At 53.7% G+C, this 16011-nt stretch overlaps 2 protein-coding genes across 3 annotated transcripts in view; both read left to right on the top strand.

Moving 5' to 3' along the window:
* The first annotated feature begins 1359 nt into the window (after positions 1–1359).
* Positions 1360–7255, top strand: RPS7 (ribosomal protein S7). 2 transcript variants are annotated; one of them, XM_023250908.2, is made up of 7 exons: positions 1360–1436; positions 1662–1745; positions 2000–2071; positions 2802–2945; positions 3655–3719; positions 6398–6548; positions 7148–7255. In XM_023250908.2, exons 2-7 carry the CDS (start codon positions 1671–1673, stop codon positions 7223–7225), a joined length of 585 nt encoding a protein of 194 aa, XP_023106676.1. In that variant the 5' UTR covers positions 1360–1436; positions 1662–1670; the 3' UTR covers positions 7226–7255.
* A 5968-nt stretch (positions 7256–13223) lies between these two features.
* The window catches only part of COLEC11 (collectin subfamily member 11), a 32839-nt gene continuing 30051 nt past the window's right edge, over positions 13224–16011 (top strand). Inside the window, exon 1 of the mRNA XM_019827965.3 lies at positions 13224–13366. The gene's annotated coding sequence lies outside the window, so the exon portion shown is untranslated. The remainder of the gene's footprint in view (positions 13367–16011) is intronic.

Here is a 16011-nt window from a genome sequence, read left to right as displayed (position 1 = left end):
CAGTGCTTGGCCCATTAAATATGACAGTCAAGGAAACTGGACCTCTAGAGATTAAATTATGTGACCACGGCCAGACAATTTAGCACAGGTTGTTCCCTGTCTGGAATGTTCTTCCTGGCGAACAGCTCCTACTTCTTCCACATCTTTTTTCAAAAACTTCCCTGGGGCGCCTGGGTGGCGCAGTCGGTTAAGCGTCCGCCTTCAGCCAGGTCACGATCTCGCGGTCCGTGAGTTCGAGCCCCGCGTCGGGCTCTGGGCTGATGGCTCAGAGCCTGGAGCCTGTTTCCGATTCTGTGTCTCCCTCTCTCTCTGCCCCTCCCCCGTTCATGCTCTGTCTCTCTCTGTCCCAAAAATAAATAAACATTGAAAAAAAATTAAAAAAAAGAAACAACAAACTTCCCTGACTTCTTAGAGCATGAATCCTTCCTCTCCCCTTGACTCGTTTTACTGTTTGTTACTATCATCTGTCATTATATGCTTTGTCTTGCCACTTTATGTTCCGTCTTCCTCACCAAAAGGTAATCTTCCCGAGGGCAAGAATTCAGCGGGTTCTACTAAATCGCTAGCACCTAGTGCAGCATTAGCACAGAGTATAGACATCATAGAGTATTTCTGCATTGTTTTTCGTTCCTCTCTAGGGCGGGAGGGAAGTGACAGCATGGCACAACGGGAGGCACTTTTCTAATAAATCCTTCTTTGTCGAACCCAGTAGTGATGTGTCATCCCCCAATCTTTTCTCATACGCGATCTCTGCCGGCTTTGAGGTCAGGGCCGGCTGACCCCGGCTGTCCAGCTCCGGCCTGGCTCTGCCCATGGTCCCCCACCGCACCCCGAGCCCTCTGCCCCGCTCGCGTCGGCGCCCCGGGCCCCAGGCTCCCCTCCCCGCCCCCGGCTCGCTGCGCTCCGGCCCGCACGAGAGGTGTCCGCGGACGTCCCCAAGTGTCCGCCGCACCAAGCAGTGGGGACGAGGGCTAAACTGTTTAGGGCCGGAAAACCACGTTTACTCGTAAAGCACTTCGTTTCCAAAGAGCTCTAACGAACGTCATCTCATCGGGTTCTCTCCGGGCTGAACTGACATCCAAGCCTCTGATTCCTTTTCATGGCTTCGGTGGGGAAGTGAGTCTCTTCGGGTTAAACGAGACTTTTTTGAACATCCGCTCTTCGGGGTGGGGTTGCTTTTCTCGGCCCCCGTCTCCCGCCCAGACCCCGGCCCGGCCGCCCGGCCCCCGCCTGGTACGACACGGCGCCTCCGGAGGAGCGTTCCCAACGCGCCCGACCCCACGAGCTTCTTCCTGGGACTCTCTCGGCTTCGACCTTTTCTCGGTGGTTCTTCCGGTTTCTCTCGCGCACTGTTCCCGCCTCTTCCCTTGCGCCGCCGGGATTTGAGGCGCTCTCGCGAGACTTAGGCCTCTTCCTAGACCGGCGCTCTTACCGAGGTATGTTGGCGGCCTTCTCTCCGGCGGACTTTTCCGCCGACTCTGAGGACTACACGTGTCGGAGTCCTCCCTGCATCGGCGGGCCCGGCTCACCCGGCGGGGATACGGCCGATTACCCGGGCTGTGCCCCTCGATGGCTTCTGCGGGGTGGAGCGGGGCCGGGACCGGCGGGGGTCTGTGGCTTGGGGCCGCGGACACCTGAGCTAGGGCGCCCTGTACTTGCAGGAGAAGGCCATGTTCAGTTCGAGCGCGAAGATCGTGAAGCCCAATGGCGAGAAGCCGGACGAGTTCGAGTCTGGCATCTCCCAGGTGAGGGGAGGGCAGGGCCGGAGCCCCGGCGCGTGTGCCCCCCGCCCCCACGCGCGCGTTCCCCTCCCCAACAAGTGTCCGTCATCCTCCGGCAGCAAGTGCCGCCCGCGCCCCGGCACCAGCACCCCCCCCCCCAACGGCGCGTGTCACCCCGGGTGGAGGTGGGGACGCGTCCGGGAGGAGGCCCCGAGTGTCTGCACGTGGGCGGTGCGGGCGCCCCGCTGAGGGTCGGCTCCGGCTGCTTCTCTCTCCAGGCCCTCCTGGAGCTGGAGATGAACTCCGACCTCAAAGCCCAGCTGAGGGAGCTGAACATCACGGCGGCCAAGGTAAAGGGGGGTTTATGCCGGGGGTGGGGGTGGTCGTAGGCGGACCGTCCGCGGGGCGCGGTGGCGGGATCTGCCGCCTGGCCCCTTCCCGCGCGCCCCGTGCAGGTGCGGCCGTGCGGGTGGGGGGTCTGCCCCAGGTCGTCTTCAAGGTGGCACAGTGTGCGGGGAGGCGCACTGTGGGTCAGAGACCTGGCCGAGCCGGCCGTCCCCGCTCCCTGGTCTTGGAAGGAGCATCTCGCAGAGAAAGTCTAAGGCTTGACCTTCTTAACGTGGGCATGTTGGCAGCGAGAACAACGCGCTTCCTTCCCGCTTGTTCCCGGGGTTTCTCTGCTGCAGCGTTTACGGGTCTACTTTCCAGGCTGCCGGTCTGGACTCTGTGTCTGGGGAAATTCACTTTTTCAAATTCCCGTCTTTAGTTTAGGAGCTGCAGTGCGTGTGGACGGGGTTGGAGGTTGCGCACGGGACAAGCAGCCTCGGTTCCGGCTGCGCACGTTTACCTCCTGGAGCACAGCGTTGCCCACGCATCCTTGCGTGGGGTTTGTGAGGGAGGGGAGACTGAGGGCTGGCCCTGGCGGTGGGAAAGCGTGGGAGGAGGATTTCTTTAAAATTTTGGTGTGCTAGAGTATTTGACCACGTTCAAGACGAGTGTTCGCGCTCAGCGCTGGGCTCGGATGGGAAAGATGGGCGTGTGAACTTAAGGTCACGCTGGTGTTCTGTGTTCTTCCTTCAGGAGATCGAAGTTGGCGGTGGTCGGAAAGCTATCATCATCTTTGTTCCCGTTCCTCAACTGAAGTCTTTCCAGAAAATCCAAGTCCGGCTCGTGCGTGAGCTGGAGAAAAAGTTCAGTGGGAAGCACGTGGTCTTTATTGCTCAGGTGTGTGTTGTCCTGGGGAATGTTTTGTTTTGGGAATTTTGTGAAAATCACTTGTGTTTCACTTTGTGTTTGCGGTAGATTAAAGAGGTAAGTACGTTTCTGCTGTTAACGTGAAAGCGGCTCTCCACGTTTACAACGACGTGAATGTAGTGCGTTTACGAGGGAATTATGGTCGTGTGGTGGGTCTGAGCCGTGGTTTGTCTGCAGGACAGAATTGAAGCGGGCGGCTGTACGCTTTGGGAGGAAAGCAGATGGTGAGGAATAGTTCCTGGAAAGGGGCCCGTAGTCAAGAAAGGTGGCTGTGTTTTTTTTTTTTAAGTTCAGATCTGGCCTTGGTGCAAACAGATGTGTGGGGGTGAAATGCCAGAGTGACAAATTTAACTAGCGCTGTGGCTCCGCGTGTTCCTACGCAGGCGTGTTCCTACCGACGGTAGGTGGCGGGCCTGGCATTGTGGCAGGTGTGCAGTATTTGGGGCTCAAATCAGGAGCGAGGGATTTTTTTTTTTATGGCGCTGTTTGAATATATTCTCTGGATTCTGAATGAATTAATGAGAAATCGGGGAATTCTCAGTAGCTTGTTTGGTCTGGGTGGTTTGACTTTTGCAAACTTTGAATTTATTGTTACTGCCCTTTGCCTGTTGAAGCACTTTGACAGTTGCCCGCTTTCTGCTAACCTGAGGTTTTTCTTTTTCCATGGTAATCTTCACAGAGGAGAATTCTGCCTAAGCCAACTCGAAAAAGCCGTACAAAAAACAAGCAGAAGCGTCCCAGAAGGTGAGTATTTTATCAGCATCGAAAAAGTGTGCTGTAAACCCCTTACGAACAACTCCTTATCTGCTCGGTTGTTTGTACTAAGAGTTTTGGTAGGTTGCTTTTTTATTTTAGTTTTTATTTTATTGATTTAAAATTTTTTTAGACATTTATTTCCTATTGAGAGAGAGACACAGCGTGAGCAGGGGAGGGGGCAGAGAGAGACAGACACAGAATCCGACGCAGGCTCTGAGCTGTCGGCACAGAGCCTGACGCAGGGCTCTAACTCACAAACTGCGAGATCATGACCTGAGCCAAAGTCGGTCGCCTAACCAACTGAGCCACCCAGGCGCCCCATGTATAAATGTTTTAAAATGAATTCTAGAGTAAGAATTACATGTTCACATAGGTAGAATGAATAGGTTGTTGCTTTCAGAAAAGAGGGTTTTCTCCAATTCTTTGGGTAAAGGACAGGAACAGTGAGGGGATCCTCAGTGTAGAGCTGTGGGATCAAGCACACTGGATGTAGCGGAGGGGGGCTGAGATGGGTCTTTAATTTTTATTTTTGCAGTGAATTAAGGCTAAGAAATTAGGCATATTTTTCTGTTGCTGACATCACAGATTAAAAGTGTTGCTGCGGTTATAGATGCTCACGAATGGTGTTCTTTAAACTTGATTGGCTTAGGGTTTTCTGGCCTAAACTCAGATTGAGAGTTGTTGGCTCCTTGATCTGGGCCTTTTGGTGTGTTGTTGAAGTCTCGTTTCACAGAGTTGGATTATTGAAGCCTTGCAGGCCCTGCCCTGGGGACCATTTGGGAAACTCCTCTGGTACCTGTCTAACCTCCAGGTGAAGTCGGTACTGTGCCTCGTATCTTTATTTCTAAAGGGATAAGGAGAACGGACTCTTCAGCCACACCAGTAATGCTGGGCTGTTTTTAACTTCATCTTGTTTGTAAAACCACTTGAACAAGGGATGGGACTCGAGTCTTACAGGCAGATACTTGCTCCTGTAGGAGAGGAGTGGGGAAGGGAAGGGCTGGGGCCACACTTTCTGGAACTTGCATCTTGGGCTTCAGTACTTTGAGCCTGATCCTGGGCAGTTGGAGTAACATAAGGATTCAGGGAATTTTTGGTGTTCCGGGTAGTTTGTGACCCCGAGATCAGACACGCGGGGTGGTGGAGAGCACGCGGGCCGTGAGAGCCCGCGGCGGTACTGGGAGTGTGAGAACGAAGCCTTCGCTCTGAGGGCAGCTGCAGGACTGACGCCCACCCACAGCTCTGGCCGTCCCCCCTCCCAGACGTGTGTTTCCACCTCGGCTCCGGGGACGATGACTTCACCACGTCCCTGGTGACCTGTCCCCCACACGTGGGGCCTTCTGTGCTCCTGCGCTAAACCCTAGGCAGCCGGCCGCGGCCCTTCACCACTTCCCAGCCTGACCTCCTGCCTCCACGGTTCTTCTCCTTCAGTACTCGGCTTTCTCCCGTACACGTGAGGTCCTGAGACTCACTTCTTTTTGTTTTTGTTCTTGTTTCTAATCTATAGCAGGGTTTCCATTACTGCTCTGAGCCGGTTCCGTTCCTGGGGCTCGGGATGGTCAAGGTTGCATCCCCGTCCCTCCCCATTGTAATAGACCGTGTTGGAGTCAGAAGATGCGCGGCCACTGTGATTCCATTCTGATTTATGCCTTAAGGGGGAGGGTAGACACTTGTCCGTGTTTGTGTTCTTCCTCGTACTGTGGGAAAAAGCTTAACTGGGGCGGCGTCCTTGTCATTTGCTTTCTGAGAGGTGATGCAGGATTTGGGAAGTGGCTTTCCCTTGAGCCTCCTGTCCGTGGCCGTGGAACAGGAAGCCCTCGGGAGGCATCCGGGAGCCCCTAGAAGGTGTGACGTGTGCGTAGGAACTGACAGCTCTGAAGCACAGATGAGGGGAATGCGGTCTCGGACGTGCTGGGGGCGAGGGGACCTGATGGGCTCCGTGACACAGGTGCCTCTAAACTTGAGGGCCGCCCCTTCTTGTCTCATCCCGGCATCCCGTTAGCGCTCGGGGTTCGGAATCAGTCGAACCTCCTCGTCAAGCGGCCACGTGGGTCGTGGACTTGACGCGGTGTCAGGGACGCGAGTGGGACGATCGTGGAGGCGTGCGTGGCGGGATGAGAGTGGGGGCACAGGAGCTGGGGACCGAGGTGCCCCATCCCGTCCCAGGGAACCAGGAGGAGCTTCGGAGGTCATGGCGAGCTCTTGAAGGATCTTGTGTTAGGAAGTTACGTGGTCACAGGAGTTTGTAGATAATTTGACGACTTTGGAGAAGGATGGCTTTGCAGAAGAGCGAGTGGTTAAGAGGTTACGGAGGTGTTCCCTCGAAACCGTGCCCGAAAATACACCTACAGCTGTGCGTAAAAGTGAAAGTCCTCCCTGCCTTCCCGCTCCCTGGAGATGATCACCGGGAGCGGCGTGTGTGGTTTATAAGGCGTCACGTTGAACTCTCCCTAAGCTTTGAAGGGAAAGCAGTAGGTGTTCGTCGCCCTGTCTAGTTTGGCACCGGCCCTGGCGACGGATTAGATGTAAGTCGTCCGTTGGAAGCCCAGTGGTAACTTGGTTTAGGGGCCTGGGATTTGCCTTTTACGTTGTTGACTTGGAAGGGGCTCACAGGAGGGCAGGCCTTCGTAGATTCCAGGTTTCTCACTCCCGTCGTGCTCTTTCAGCCGCACTTTGACCGCCGTGCACGACGCGATCCTGGAGGACTTGGTTTTCCCGAGCGAGATTGTGGGCAAGAGAATCCGTGTGAAACTGGACGGCAGCCGGCTCATAAAGGTTCATTTGGATAAAGCACAGCAGAACAACGTGGAACACAAGGTAATGGGGTGACCGCGTTGCGGGAGGGTCCGGACACAGGGAGGGCAAAGGGCATGGCCTGTGTCCGGTGTCACCAGAGCCAGTGAGCGTAAACCCAGGGTCAGCTTTGCTCCATCGGAACCTCTGCGCGCTTCCCTTTGGATTCCGTGTCGGGTTTCACAGTGGGGGATGTTTTGAAAGTCAAAACTCTCTACCTTTTAAGTTACTAGGAACATTGGAAGTAAGGTAATTCCCCTCAGCAAGGCTGTGGAGCCTTCTGGGGGTGAGATGTGGTGGTGTCAGAATCTGGGAGAACTGGGAGAACTGTCCCTTCCCTTCATTCCCGGGAAAGCATGACTGAGGTGGACGGTCCCCGGGCTCCCTCACGGGCTCAGAGCACCTCAGTCGGGCACAGACCGTAGAGCCGTGTCCCTCAGCACCAGAGATGAGCTCGTCCCCGGCGTTGGCAGGCGGGCACGCCCTGTGTACCCCTCGTGCCCTGTGCGCCCGGCTGCTGAGCGGGGGGAAGCCATGCAGGGCCCAGTTTCACATAATCGTTAGGCTTTCAGATGAATGTGCATATTTAAGAGTTTTGTGACGAATTCTTTCTTTGCTTGTAGGTGGAAACCTTCTCGGGCGTCTATAAGAAGCTCACGGGCAAGGATGTTAACTTTGAGTTCCCAGAGTTTCAGTTGTAGACAAAATGATTAAATAAAACATTCACAGTATTCTGCTCTGGGCGTGGTTCTCAGACTTTCGGAGATGTGGATGCATTACCGGTAGCTTCCTGCACAGGTTGGAAGATGCTGAACAGAGAGGGTGTCTGTGGGCTGTTCGGGGAAACGGGATGCATGCGAGGGGTGTACCTGGAGTCGGTGATGTTGGAGGGGGCGGGACCACGTGAAATCGCCCCAAAAGGCCAAGTATTGGCGCTTTGACAAGTTCATCCCAAAGATCCACGGGAACTGGAGCGCGAGTAGTCAGGGTGACGGTACATCCTAGTCCCGCCGAGGTGCTCTACTCGGGTACCGTGTCTCCTGGAAAGTCCACCTCAAAGTTGAACTTCAGGGGCCCCCCGGCGGGGGTGAGGTGGGCTCAGTCAGTGAAGTGTCTGACTCTTGATTTTGGTTCGGGTCATGATCTCACGGTTGTGGGATCAAGCCCCACATTGGGCTCTGCACTGACAGTGTGGAGTCTGCTTGGGGTTTATTCTCTCTCTCTCTCTCTCTCTCTCTCTCTCTCTCTCTCTCTCAAAAATAAACATTTAAAGAAAACCACATATACAAGTTTACCATTTTATCCTTTGTGAGGGTACAGTTCAGTGGTTTCAGGTGCATACACTGCTGTGAGTGGGGTCCTGTGAGAACTGAGACTGCCCGTTAAGCAGCCCCCTGCTCCCCTTCCTGCGGAATCCATTGTCGCGCACAGATTCGCTGTCCGTCTTCCACGCGACGGTCCGGTGTCCCTATGATGAGAAGTTTTGGGGGGGGGGGCAAAGCAGCAGGGGCCCCAGCTGTGCCAGCTCTCTCAGGTGGCTGGGGGAGGGGTAGGTGTCGAGTTCTGGGACACACGATTGCTAAGCCTCAAAACTGCCTCTCAGAGCCGCCCCTCTTCACTGGGGGGAAGAAACATCCTTGGAGGCAGCCCCCAGTGACCTTTTGCACCAAATTAGCCCTGCGAGGAGATTCGATCCCAGCTACACCGGGAGGCGAGCTGGTGGTAGTTCCCCATTTTGCAAGATGAGGGTCGGGCCTGTGAGGGTCGACGCCATCCCAGACGGGCTGTTTGGGCTGTTTTAGGGAGGGCTCGGGGTGCAGACGCCCTTGTGTTAGCCTTGGTGCTGCCCCAGCTCGGCGGCTCAAGCTTGGCTCGGTGGCTGGGTAAGGAAGGCCTCCCCAGGGGTGGCAGTCGCCCAGAACTCGGCTCTTCTCGGAGGACCCCATTTGCCGTTTCCTCACTCTACCGTCCCCACCGTGGTAAGCTCCGTGGCTCCCAGTTTGGGGTAAAGTTTGGTTTTCTCAGGCCCCGGATGATGTGCCGCAAGCCCGCCTCGCCCTTCCCTCCCCCTTCCCTGGCGCGAAGCCATCTTGGTTTCCCGGGCTCTGCGTTTTTTTGTGCTGCTCTAGGGCCCCTGCCTAATTGTCTTCGACAACGTTTAGCATATACTTTGGTCTTCAGAAAATACCAGCTGAAGGGCGCCTGGGTGGCTCAGTCGGTTAAGTGCCCAACCAACTTTACCCCAGGTCATCATCTTGCAGTTCGTGAGTTTGAGCCCCACGTGGGGCTCTGCTGACGGCTCTCTCAAAAAATAAACATTTAAAAAATCTTAAAAAATAAAAAAAAAAAAGGGTGCCTGGGTGGCTCAGTCGGTTAAGCGTCCGACTTCAGCTCAGGTCGCGATTTCGTAGTCTGTGAGTTCGAGCCCTGTGTCGGGCTCTGGGCTGATGGCTCAGAGCCTGGAGCCTGCTTCCGATTCTGTGTCTCCCTCTCTGCCCCTCCCCCGTTCATGCTCTCTCTCTGTCCCAAAAATAAATAAACGTTAAAAAAAAAAAAATAAAAGAAAATGCCAGATGAATGTAAGGAAGGAAAATTCAGTCTTTGCGGCCATAAACCCAGAAATTAGTGATGAGCTGTAGGTTGATAACATGGTTTTACTTATCACCCTAAGAACACAGCATTCTCTGGTGTCGCCACTCAGCCTGTTTTCGTATCTGCAAAATGGGATTTTACTACTTTACAGCACATACCTAAAACAAGATAGTGATGCTTTTTTAAAGAAGTGACCAGTGCCCAGGATTTTAAGTGTGCACCTCATTAAACTGCACGTGTCAGGCCTCTGGGGTCAATGGCCACAGCCCTGTAACCTGAGAGAATACTGCAGTTACAAGTTCCTAGTGATGGGGGTTTTGTGGGTTATATTAAGTGGTTGAATCTTTAAATCAGGTACCGAGTGGTCATGAAGCTTGCTACATTCAGTCTCATTCTGTGGGAAACAAGATTGGTAAACTTTCCAGAAAGCTTCCAGAAATTTTTCTTTTAAACAATTCTGAATCTGTTGGTTTTTCTGATGACAAGTGACATTAAAACAAAATCCATGCCCCAAGGAAATACATTTTAGCACTTTGTGAGAAAACAATTGCTTTCGAAACTAGCGTGCGCCAAGGAACAGGCATATTTTAAGATGGCCGCTGAGAAGCGCTTTCATTTTCGATAACGTGTCACCTGTAAAATCTGGGTACGGTAACAACTTGGAAAAGAATATTCTAACGCTTTTAAAAACTTCCAAAGACTCAGTTGACTTAGCATTCATTTGTTAGAAACTTAAATATCAAATCATTTCCAATTGCTTTATAAGAACAAAGATTACCCCAAAACAAGGAAAGGTGGAAAATTTTGGTGTTGGCAAATGTAGTTGCCCAACTGACGAGGCATAGCCAGTGATGTGTTTCTGTTCACGTCTGTCTTTGGAAAAGCCTTCATCCACATCCAAAAATATAATGGAATGTCAGCCGTCACCCAGCTTCAGCAGTTGGATGTTTTAACGGTCTTATTTAATCTACTCCCACCCCCTTTTATTTTTGCTGGGGTATTTTTTTTTTTATTTTTATCTTTTAATGTTTATTTTTGGGAGAGAGATAGAGTGTGAGCAGGGGAGGGGCAGAGAGAGAGGGAGACAGAATCCAAAGCAGGCCCCAGGCCCTGAGCTGTCAGCACAGAGCCCAACTTGGGGCTGGAACTCACGAACCACGAGATCATGACCTGAGCTGAAGTCGGACACTCAACCGACTGAGCCACCCAGGCGCCCCAGATGTAACTTTCTGAATCTTCCTTTTCCCTTCAGCTTGTGTATTAGTCCAGCCTTTAGTCCCTAATTCCTACAATATGGTAAAAGAACCGATAAAGGTATATGAAGCCGCAAAGTTCCTTGGTGGAACATTTTCAACTTCTTGAGGCGCTGAGATACATAATTTTAGATCTCTTAACACTACACTTGATACTTACAAAAATTTGTGACGGTACAATAAAACCGCATCTAATGAAAATAGAGACTTCAATTATCAGAGATGGTTCTGGTCACAAAGATCGCTCTCACTGCTGGAGAAGCAGTTAGTGCCTTCAGCTCAGTTGGAATGTTCTTGCTGTAATCAAGACAGCAGCAACAGTGGGTGACTGATTATAAGGAAGTTCAGTCTGAATGCCTCTTCCTCCGGCAGTTACATTTTTACTCAGAATTCTGTACGGATAAAATCAAGTTCATGGTCTGTAGTGATGTACTTACGTGAGGGGTCTGTTGTATCCAGCACGCTACCCTCTGCTCCCAAAACAGCCTTCCCACCTCCCTGAAGTGGGGCAAAACCCTGTTCGGTCTGTAATCACCACGCGACTGAGCCCGCTATGGCCCACGGCCACGGCCTTGTCACTCCGCTAATTCTATTCATAACAGTTCCCGTTTGGCACGTTGCAAGCCTGGACTGCGGACACGGTGCAGTGAGGGCCCGATGGCAGTGCTGACCACTGGGCCCGTTTTAATCCTTCGGCACAGGTCCGTTAGGGACGTCGCCGGGCGGGAGCTGGGGCCTTCCGGGAGCTGCCTCGCTTCTCCGACTTGAGTTCTCCTGTGTAGAGTGGAGGACGGGGCCCGGCCTGGCCGAGTCTCCTGGTTCCTCCGATCGTAAGGGTCGCTGTCAGAGCACACGACCTGTCAGTCCCCGCCGAGGAGCTGTATGTCCTTTGGAGAGTGACACTTACGCAGACCTGCTATTTGTTGAAAGGATACATGAAAAAAAGAAAATAAAAAAAAAAAAAAATACATGAGCCGTCTTGTCCTTGAAAACAAGTCGGTGATGTTACTTTTGAAAGGAGTGAGAATCCGTGAAATCAGTCTCCTGAACAAGAAGGGTTTGTTATCTTGCAGGTACTGGGAAGTGAGGTGGCTAAGAGCCCGGTCTGCAACTCTTCAATCCGTGAGCGGAACAAAGGAGAAGTTCTACGTTTTATTCTTTTTTTTTTCTAATTTTTTAAAAAGTGTATTTTTGAGAGGGGGGGAGAGAGAGAGAGAGAGAGAGAGAGAGAGAGAGAGAGAGAGAGAGAACGAGTGGAGGAGGGGCAGAGAGAGAGGGAGACACAGAATCCAAAACAGGCTCCAGGCTCCGAGCTGTCAGCACAGAGCCCGACGCGGGGCTCGAACTCACGAACCGCGAGATCATGACCTGAGCCGAAGTCGGACACTTAACGGACTGAGCCACCCAGGTGCCCCAGGCTGCGCAGAGGCCCCTGCTTTTGAGGCCGGCAATACGCGGATCCTCCGGTAGACCCAGGGCACGGAAAAACGAGGTAAGTTACAGCCTCTGCCCAGAAGGTCGTCAGTGCGCAGGGCCCGAGGCAGACATGTCTGACGGTCGTGAACCCAGGCGGCCTTGACTTCGCAGTTACTGACGCGCTGTAGGTAAGAAGGCTTGCCTTCCTGGTGGCTCGCGGAGTCCGTCCCTTTGGCTTCTGTTGACCCAGGACAAGGTGCACAGGGGCGGCCTGGAGGGACCACGGAAAGACTGAGGACCCCGGCCCAGGAGTCCCCGTGTGGGGTTAGCAGCTTTGACAGCTGCCCCGTGCTGTTCAAGTTCAGGCTGTTCCCGGCCGCTTGAGGCGGCCTCCCCCTCACCGGGCCCGTCGATGGGCCTGATGGTGCAGTTCTGTGGCCGTCCCTCGCCGCTCCTGGGGGGGGGCTGCTGCGGGAGGCGGGGACCACATCCATCAGGTCTTTCCCTCCTCCCGCAAGGAGCAGGGATGGGTTTGTTGGCGTCCGTCCCTGTGCCAGGGCAGGAGCGTGCGGTCTCACGGGGCAACCAAGGAGGGAAGGCGGGAAGTGAGAATTTGCACGACGGCTACCACCTGACACATGAGCGTCCCCGCGTGTCCCGGTGCCTCATCAACTCGATGCCTTGCAGCGACCCTGTGAGGGAGGCGGGGCTTCGCCGAACCCGGTCCCGGGACCAGCAGCAGCCCCAGCCCGGCTTGGGAACTGGTGAGAAATGAAAGTTCCCAGGTCTCCGCACCAGCCCACTGACTCAGAAGGTCTGGGGTGGGGCCCTGTCTGCGTTTTCAGAGGCCTTCTGGATGGTTCCGGTGCACGCTCACGTTTGAGACCCTGCGATCTCGGGTGCTCCCATGACCTTGGATGCTGTGGTGTGGTCAGAGGCTGTGGTGAGTCGTAGCATCCCTGAGTGTGGCTAACAGCCCTCCTGCTGGCGAGCGACACTGAGAAGTCAGAGCTGGATGTCCCGGCCCGGTGGGCGCGAGTGTTCCCTGACCGTCTGGGGTCTGTGCCCACCGGTGACCAGTGCGGCTGAGGGGCGGGATACGCAAGCGGAGGGAGGCTTTCAGGGAACTCTGGGGAAACAGAGCCTTCGGGCCTGGGACGGGGGGAGCACGGCGAACGGCCTCACGGACAGCGTCCACGGCCACAGCTGCACGGCCGGGTGACTCCAGGGAAAATTCCTGTCCAGAGACAGACAGGCCTGGTCCGGCTCTTGTGTGCGGATGGCTCCGCTATCTGTGGGAGATGTAAATAATTCTGGGGAGCCGTGCCAGATTCTCACTGTGAGCCACTGCGCGGGGCCAGGCTGCTGGAGGGGTCGGGGTTCACCGGGAGAAGCCCGAGCCCAGGGCCGTGACTTGCGCGCTTTCGAGAAGAAAACTGAGGGCGGGACGGAAGACAGAGAAGGTCTGGGGGGAGACGTGCCTAGTGATTCCTCATGACTTTTCGGTACTTGTTGGCCAGGCAGGCGTACACACGATTCCCCGTTGAAACTCGGTTCCAATTTACAAGCTACTCGAAGCAGGTACGTTAGTATAATGTTACCACCTCTTCTGTAACCAAGAGTGACCCTCAGGTTTTGGCACTTTTTGAAAGAGCCCTTAACAATTCGGGACACAGAACAAAAGGTAAGTGTCCCAGGTCAGTGGTGAGACAGGAGGAGGGTTGCAGGGGGGAGGGGGGGCGTGGGACAGGCTCGCCGTCTGCTCGCTCCACGCGGTCTGCAAAGCATGAGCTGGGCAAGGGCTCTCACTCTCCGCCCTGTCTCCTGCGCTCTAGCCACAGCGCCAGCGCCTCGTGGGAGGGCAAGTGCTGAGGACTGAATAGGGGCTGACTCGGGGGTCCTTGCTGGCACCTGGATGCCGCGCCTTCCCCTCAGCTGGCCTTGAGCGTGGGCGAGGGCATGCACCCTCGGGACACGGTATGCTGTCACCCAGGACTGCGGTCTCAGGCCTCCTGTCCGGTGACGCTCGTGGCACCAGGGGCGTCTTTGGGGGCGTGGCTCTTCCTCGTGGTGGGGAGTGTCCAGAACACCGTGGGACTCTCAGCAGCATCCCGGCCCCTTCCCCCCAGAAGCCAGCACCGCGCCCCCAACCGCACGGCGTGACGGTATCTCCAGAATGCTGCCAAATGTCCCCGGGCAGGGGTGAAGTCGAGTTGGGCTGTGTTAGTTTGGATTTCAGTTGGTTAAGTTGTTCTGACACCTGTCACCACACGGATGAACCTTGGGGACGTTACGCTCCGTGAAATAAGCCGGTCACAAAAAGACAAATACTGCTTGCTTCCCATTATGTGAGAGTCTTAGAATCGTCAACATCATAGAAAGTCCAGCAGTGGTGGCCAGGGGGGCTGAGGTGGGGGTGTGACGGGGCTGTGGCATTAACGGGTACGGAGGTCCGGTTTCACAAGAGGGAAGGAATCATGGAGGTGGATGGGATGTGTCACGTGACATCTGAATGTATTTAATACCACAGAACCGTATACTGAAGAGTGATTAAGACGGTGAATCGTACGTCGTGTGTATTTTATCACAACGACGAGAAAACTTTAAAAAATCAGTTGGGTATTTTTGTGTGGGTTCCCTGCTCTGCGTCTCCATATAAGGAATCTTGACGTTGGGCAGACTGATTCCCCCTACTTCATTCTTCGTTTCCAAATTGTTTTAGCTCTTCTGTTTCCTTTGTCTTCTAGTTCTGGAAGAATCCTGTCTCTGTCTACAAAGCTTCCTGCTGGGATTTCAATAGGAATCGCATTAAGCCTGTAGATCACTTTGGGGGGGAATCCGGTGTCCTTTCCGCGCAGAGCCTTCCCGTCCCGGAGCTCGACGCGCCTCGTGGTTTCTTAAACCTGCTGCGATTTTCCCGGTCGGCGCATTGTTTCAGCACTTAGGTCCTGCACGTGTTTTGTGAGGTTTCCATCCAGGCATTTCATTCCTTTGAGCGACTGTAAATGATTTTTAATTTCGGAGTCTCTGTGTTCATTTCGTTCCTTTGAGCGATTGTAAATGATTTTTAATTTCGGAGTCTACGTGTTCACTGCTCGCTCGCGGAAGTGCCCCGGGTTTCCGTGTGTTCATGCTGTACTCGGAGCCTTGCTGAGCCCCCTTACTGGTTTTAGGAATTTCTGTAGACTCTCTGGGATTCTCCAAGCAGACACTTCTGTCGTCTGCACAAGGGGCTGTTCGGTTTTTCTTTTCTGACCCGTGTGCCTTTTCTTTCCTTGCCGTGTCTTTTGCTCTGGCTGGGACTCCAGCACTGCGTTGCAGTGGTCAGAGTGGATGTCCTGCCGTGTCCAGATCTTAGGAGGGAGATGTTCAGTCTTTCCTGAGTATGATGTTATCGTAGGTTTATTTAAACATTGATGCTGCTTTATCAAGTTGAGAAAGCCCCCCCTTCAGAGAGTTTTTTTTCATGAAGAGGTGTGTTGAATTTTGTCAAATGCTTTTTCTTGTACCTGTTGATATGATCATGCAATTTTTCCTTGTTAGCTTTTACTACGGTTGATGACACTGCTGGACTTTTGAATATTGACCCAGGCTTCCATTCCTGAAACACTCCACTTGGTGACAGTTTATAAATCTTTCTTATGTATTGCTGAATCCTATTTGCCAACATTTCGTTAAAGATTTTCGCATCTGTTGGGGCGCCTGGGTGGCTCAGTCGGTTGAGCTTCCGACTTCGGCTCAGGTCACGATCTCGCGGTCCGTGAGTTCGAGCCCCGCGTCGGGCTCTGGGCTGATGGCTCAGAGCCTGGAGCCTGCTTTCGATTCTGTGTCTCCCTCTCTCTCTGCCCCTCCCCCGTTCATGCTGTGTCTCTCTCTGTCTCAAAAATAAATAAAAACGTTAAAAAAAAAAGTTAAAGATTTTTGCATCTGTATTCATGAGGGCTATCGGTCTACAGTTTTCTTTCTTTCTTTTTTTCGTACTGTCTTTGTCTGGTTTGGGTATCAGGGTCATGCCAACTTCATAAAATGAATTGATGAATGCTCCTCCCTCTTCTGTTTTCTGGAAGAGGTATGTAAACTTGGTGTTAATTCTTCTTTAAAAGTTTGGTAAAGGGGCGCCTGGGTGGCTCAGTCGGTTGAGCGTCTGACTTTGGCTCAGGTCATGATCTCTCAGTCTGTGGGTTCGACCCCCAACGTGGGACTCTGTGCTGACAGCTTGGAGTCTG

Source organism: Felis catus, chromosome A3 (genome assembly GCF_018350175.1).
Source record: "Felis catus isolate Fca126 chromosome A3, F.catus_Fca126_mat1.0, whole genome shotgun sequence".
Lineage (NCBI taxonomy): Eukaryota > Metazoa > Chordata > Mammalia > Carnivora > Felidae > Felis > Felis catus.
The sequence above is the reverse complement of the archived record's forward strand: the minus strand, read 5'-3'. Positions and strand labels throughout refer to the sequence as shown.

What these genes read in the sequence shown, in the direction of transcription:
- RPS7 (XM_023250908.2), top strand. Translation starts at nt 1,671, where the DNA reads ATGTTCAGTTCGAGCGCGAAGATCGTGAAGCCCAATGGCGAGAAGCCG. An exon ending in TCGAGTCTGGCATCTCCCAG is followed by an intron (nt 1,746 to 1,999) that starts GTGAGGGGAGGG and finishes TTCTCTCTCCAG; the next exon opens with GCCCTCCTGGAGCTGGAGAT. An exon ending in AGAACAACGTGGAACACAAG is followed by an intron (nt 6,549 to 7,147) that starts GTAATGGGGTGA and finishes CTTTGCTTGTAG; the next exon opens with GTGGAAACCTTCTCGGGCGT.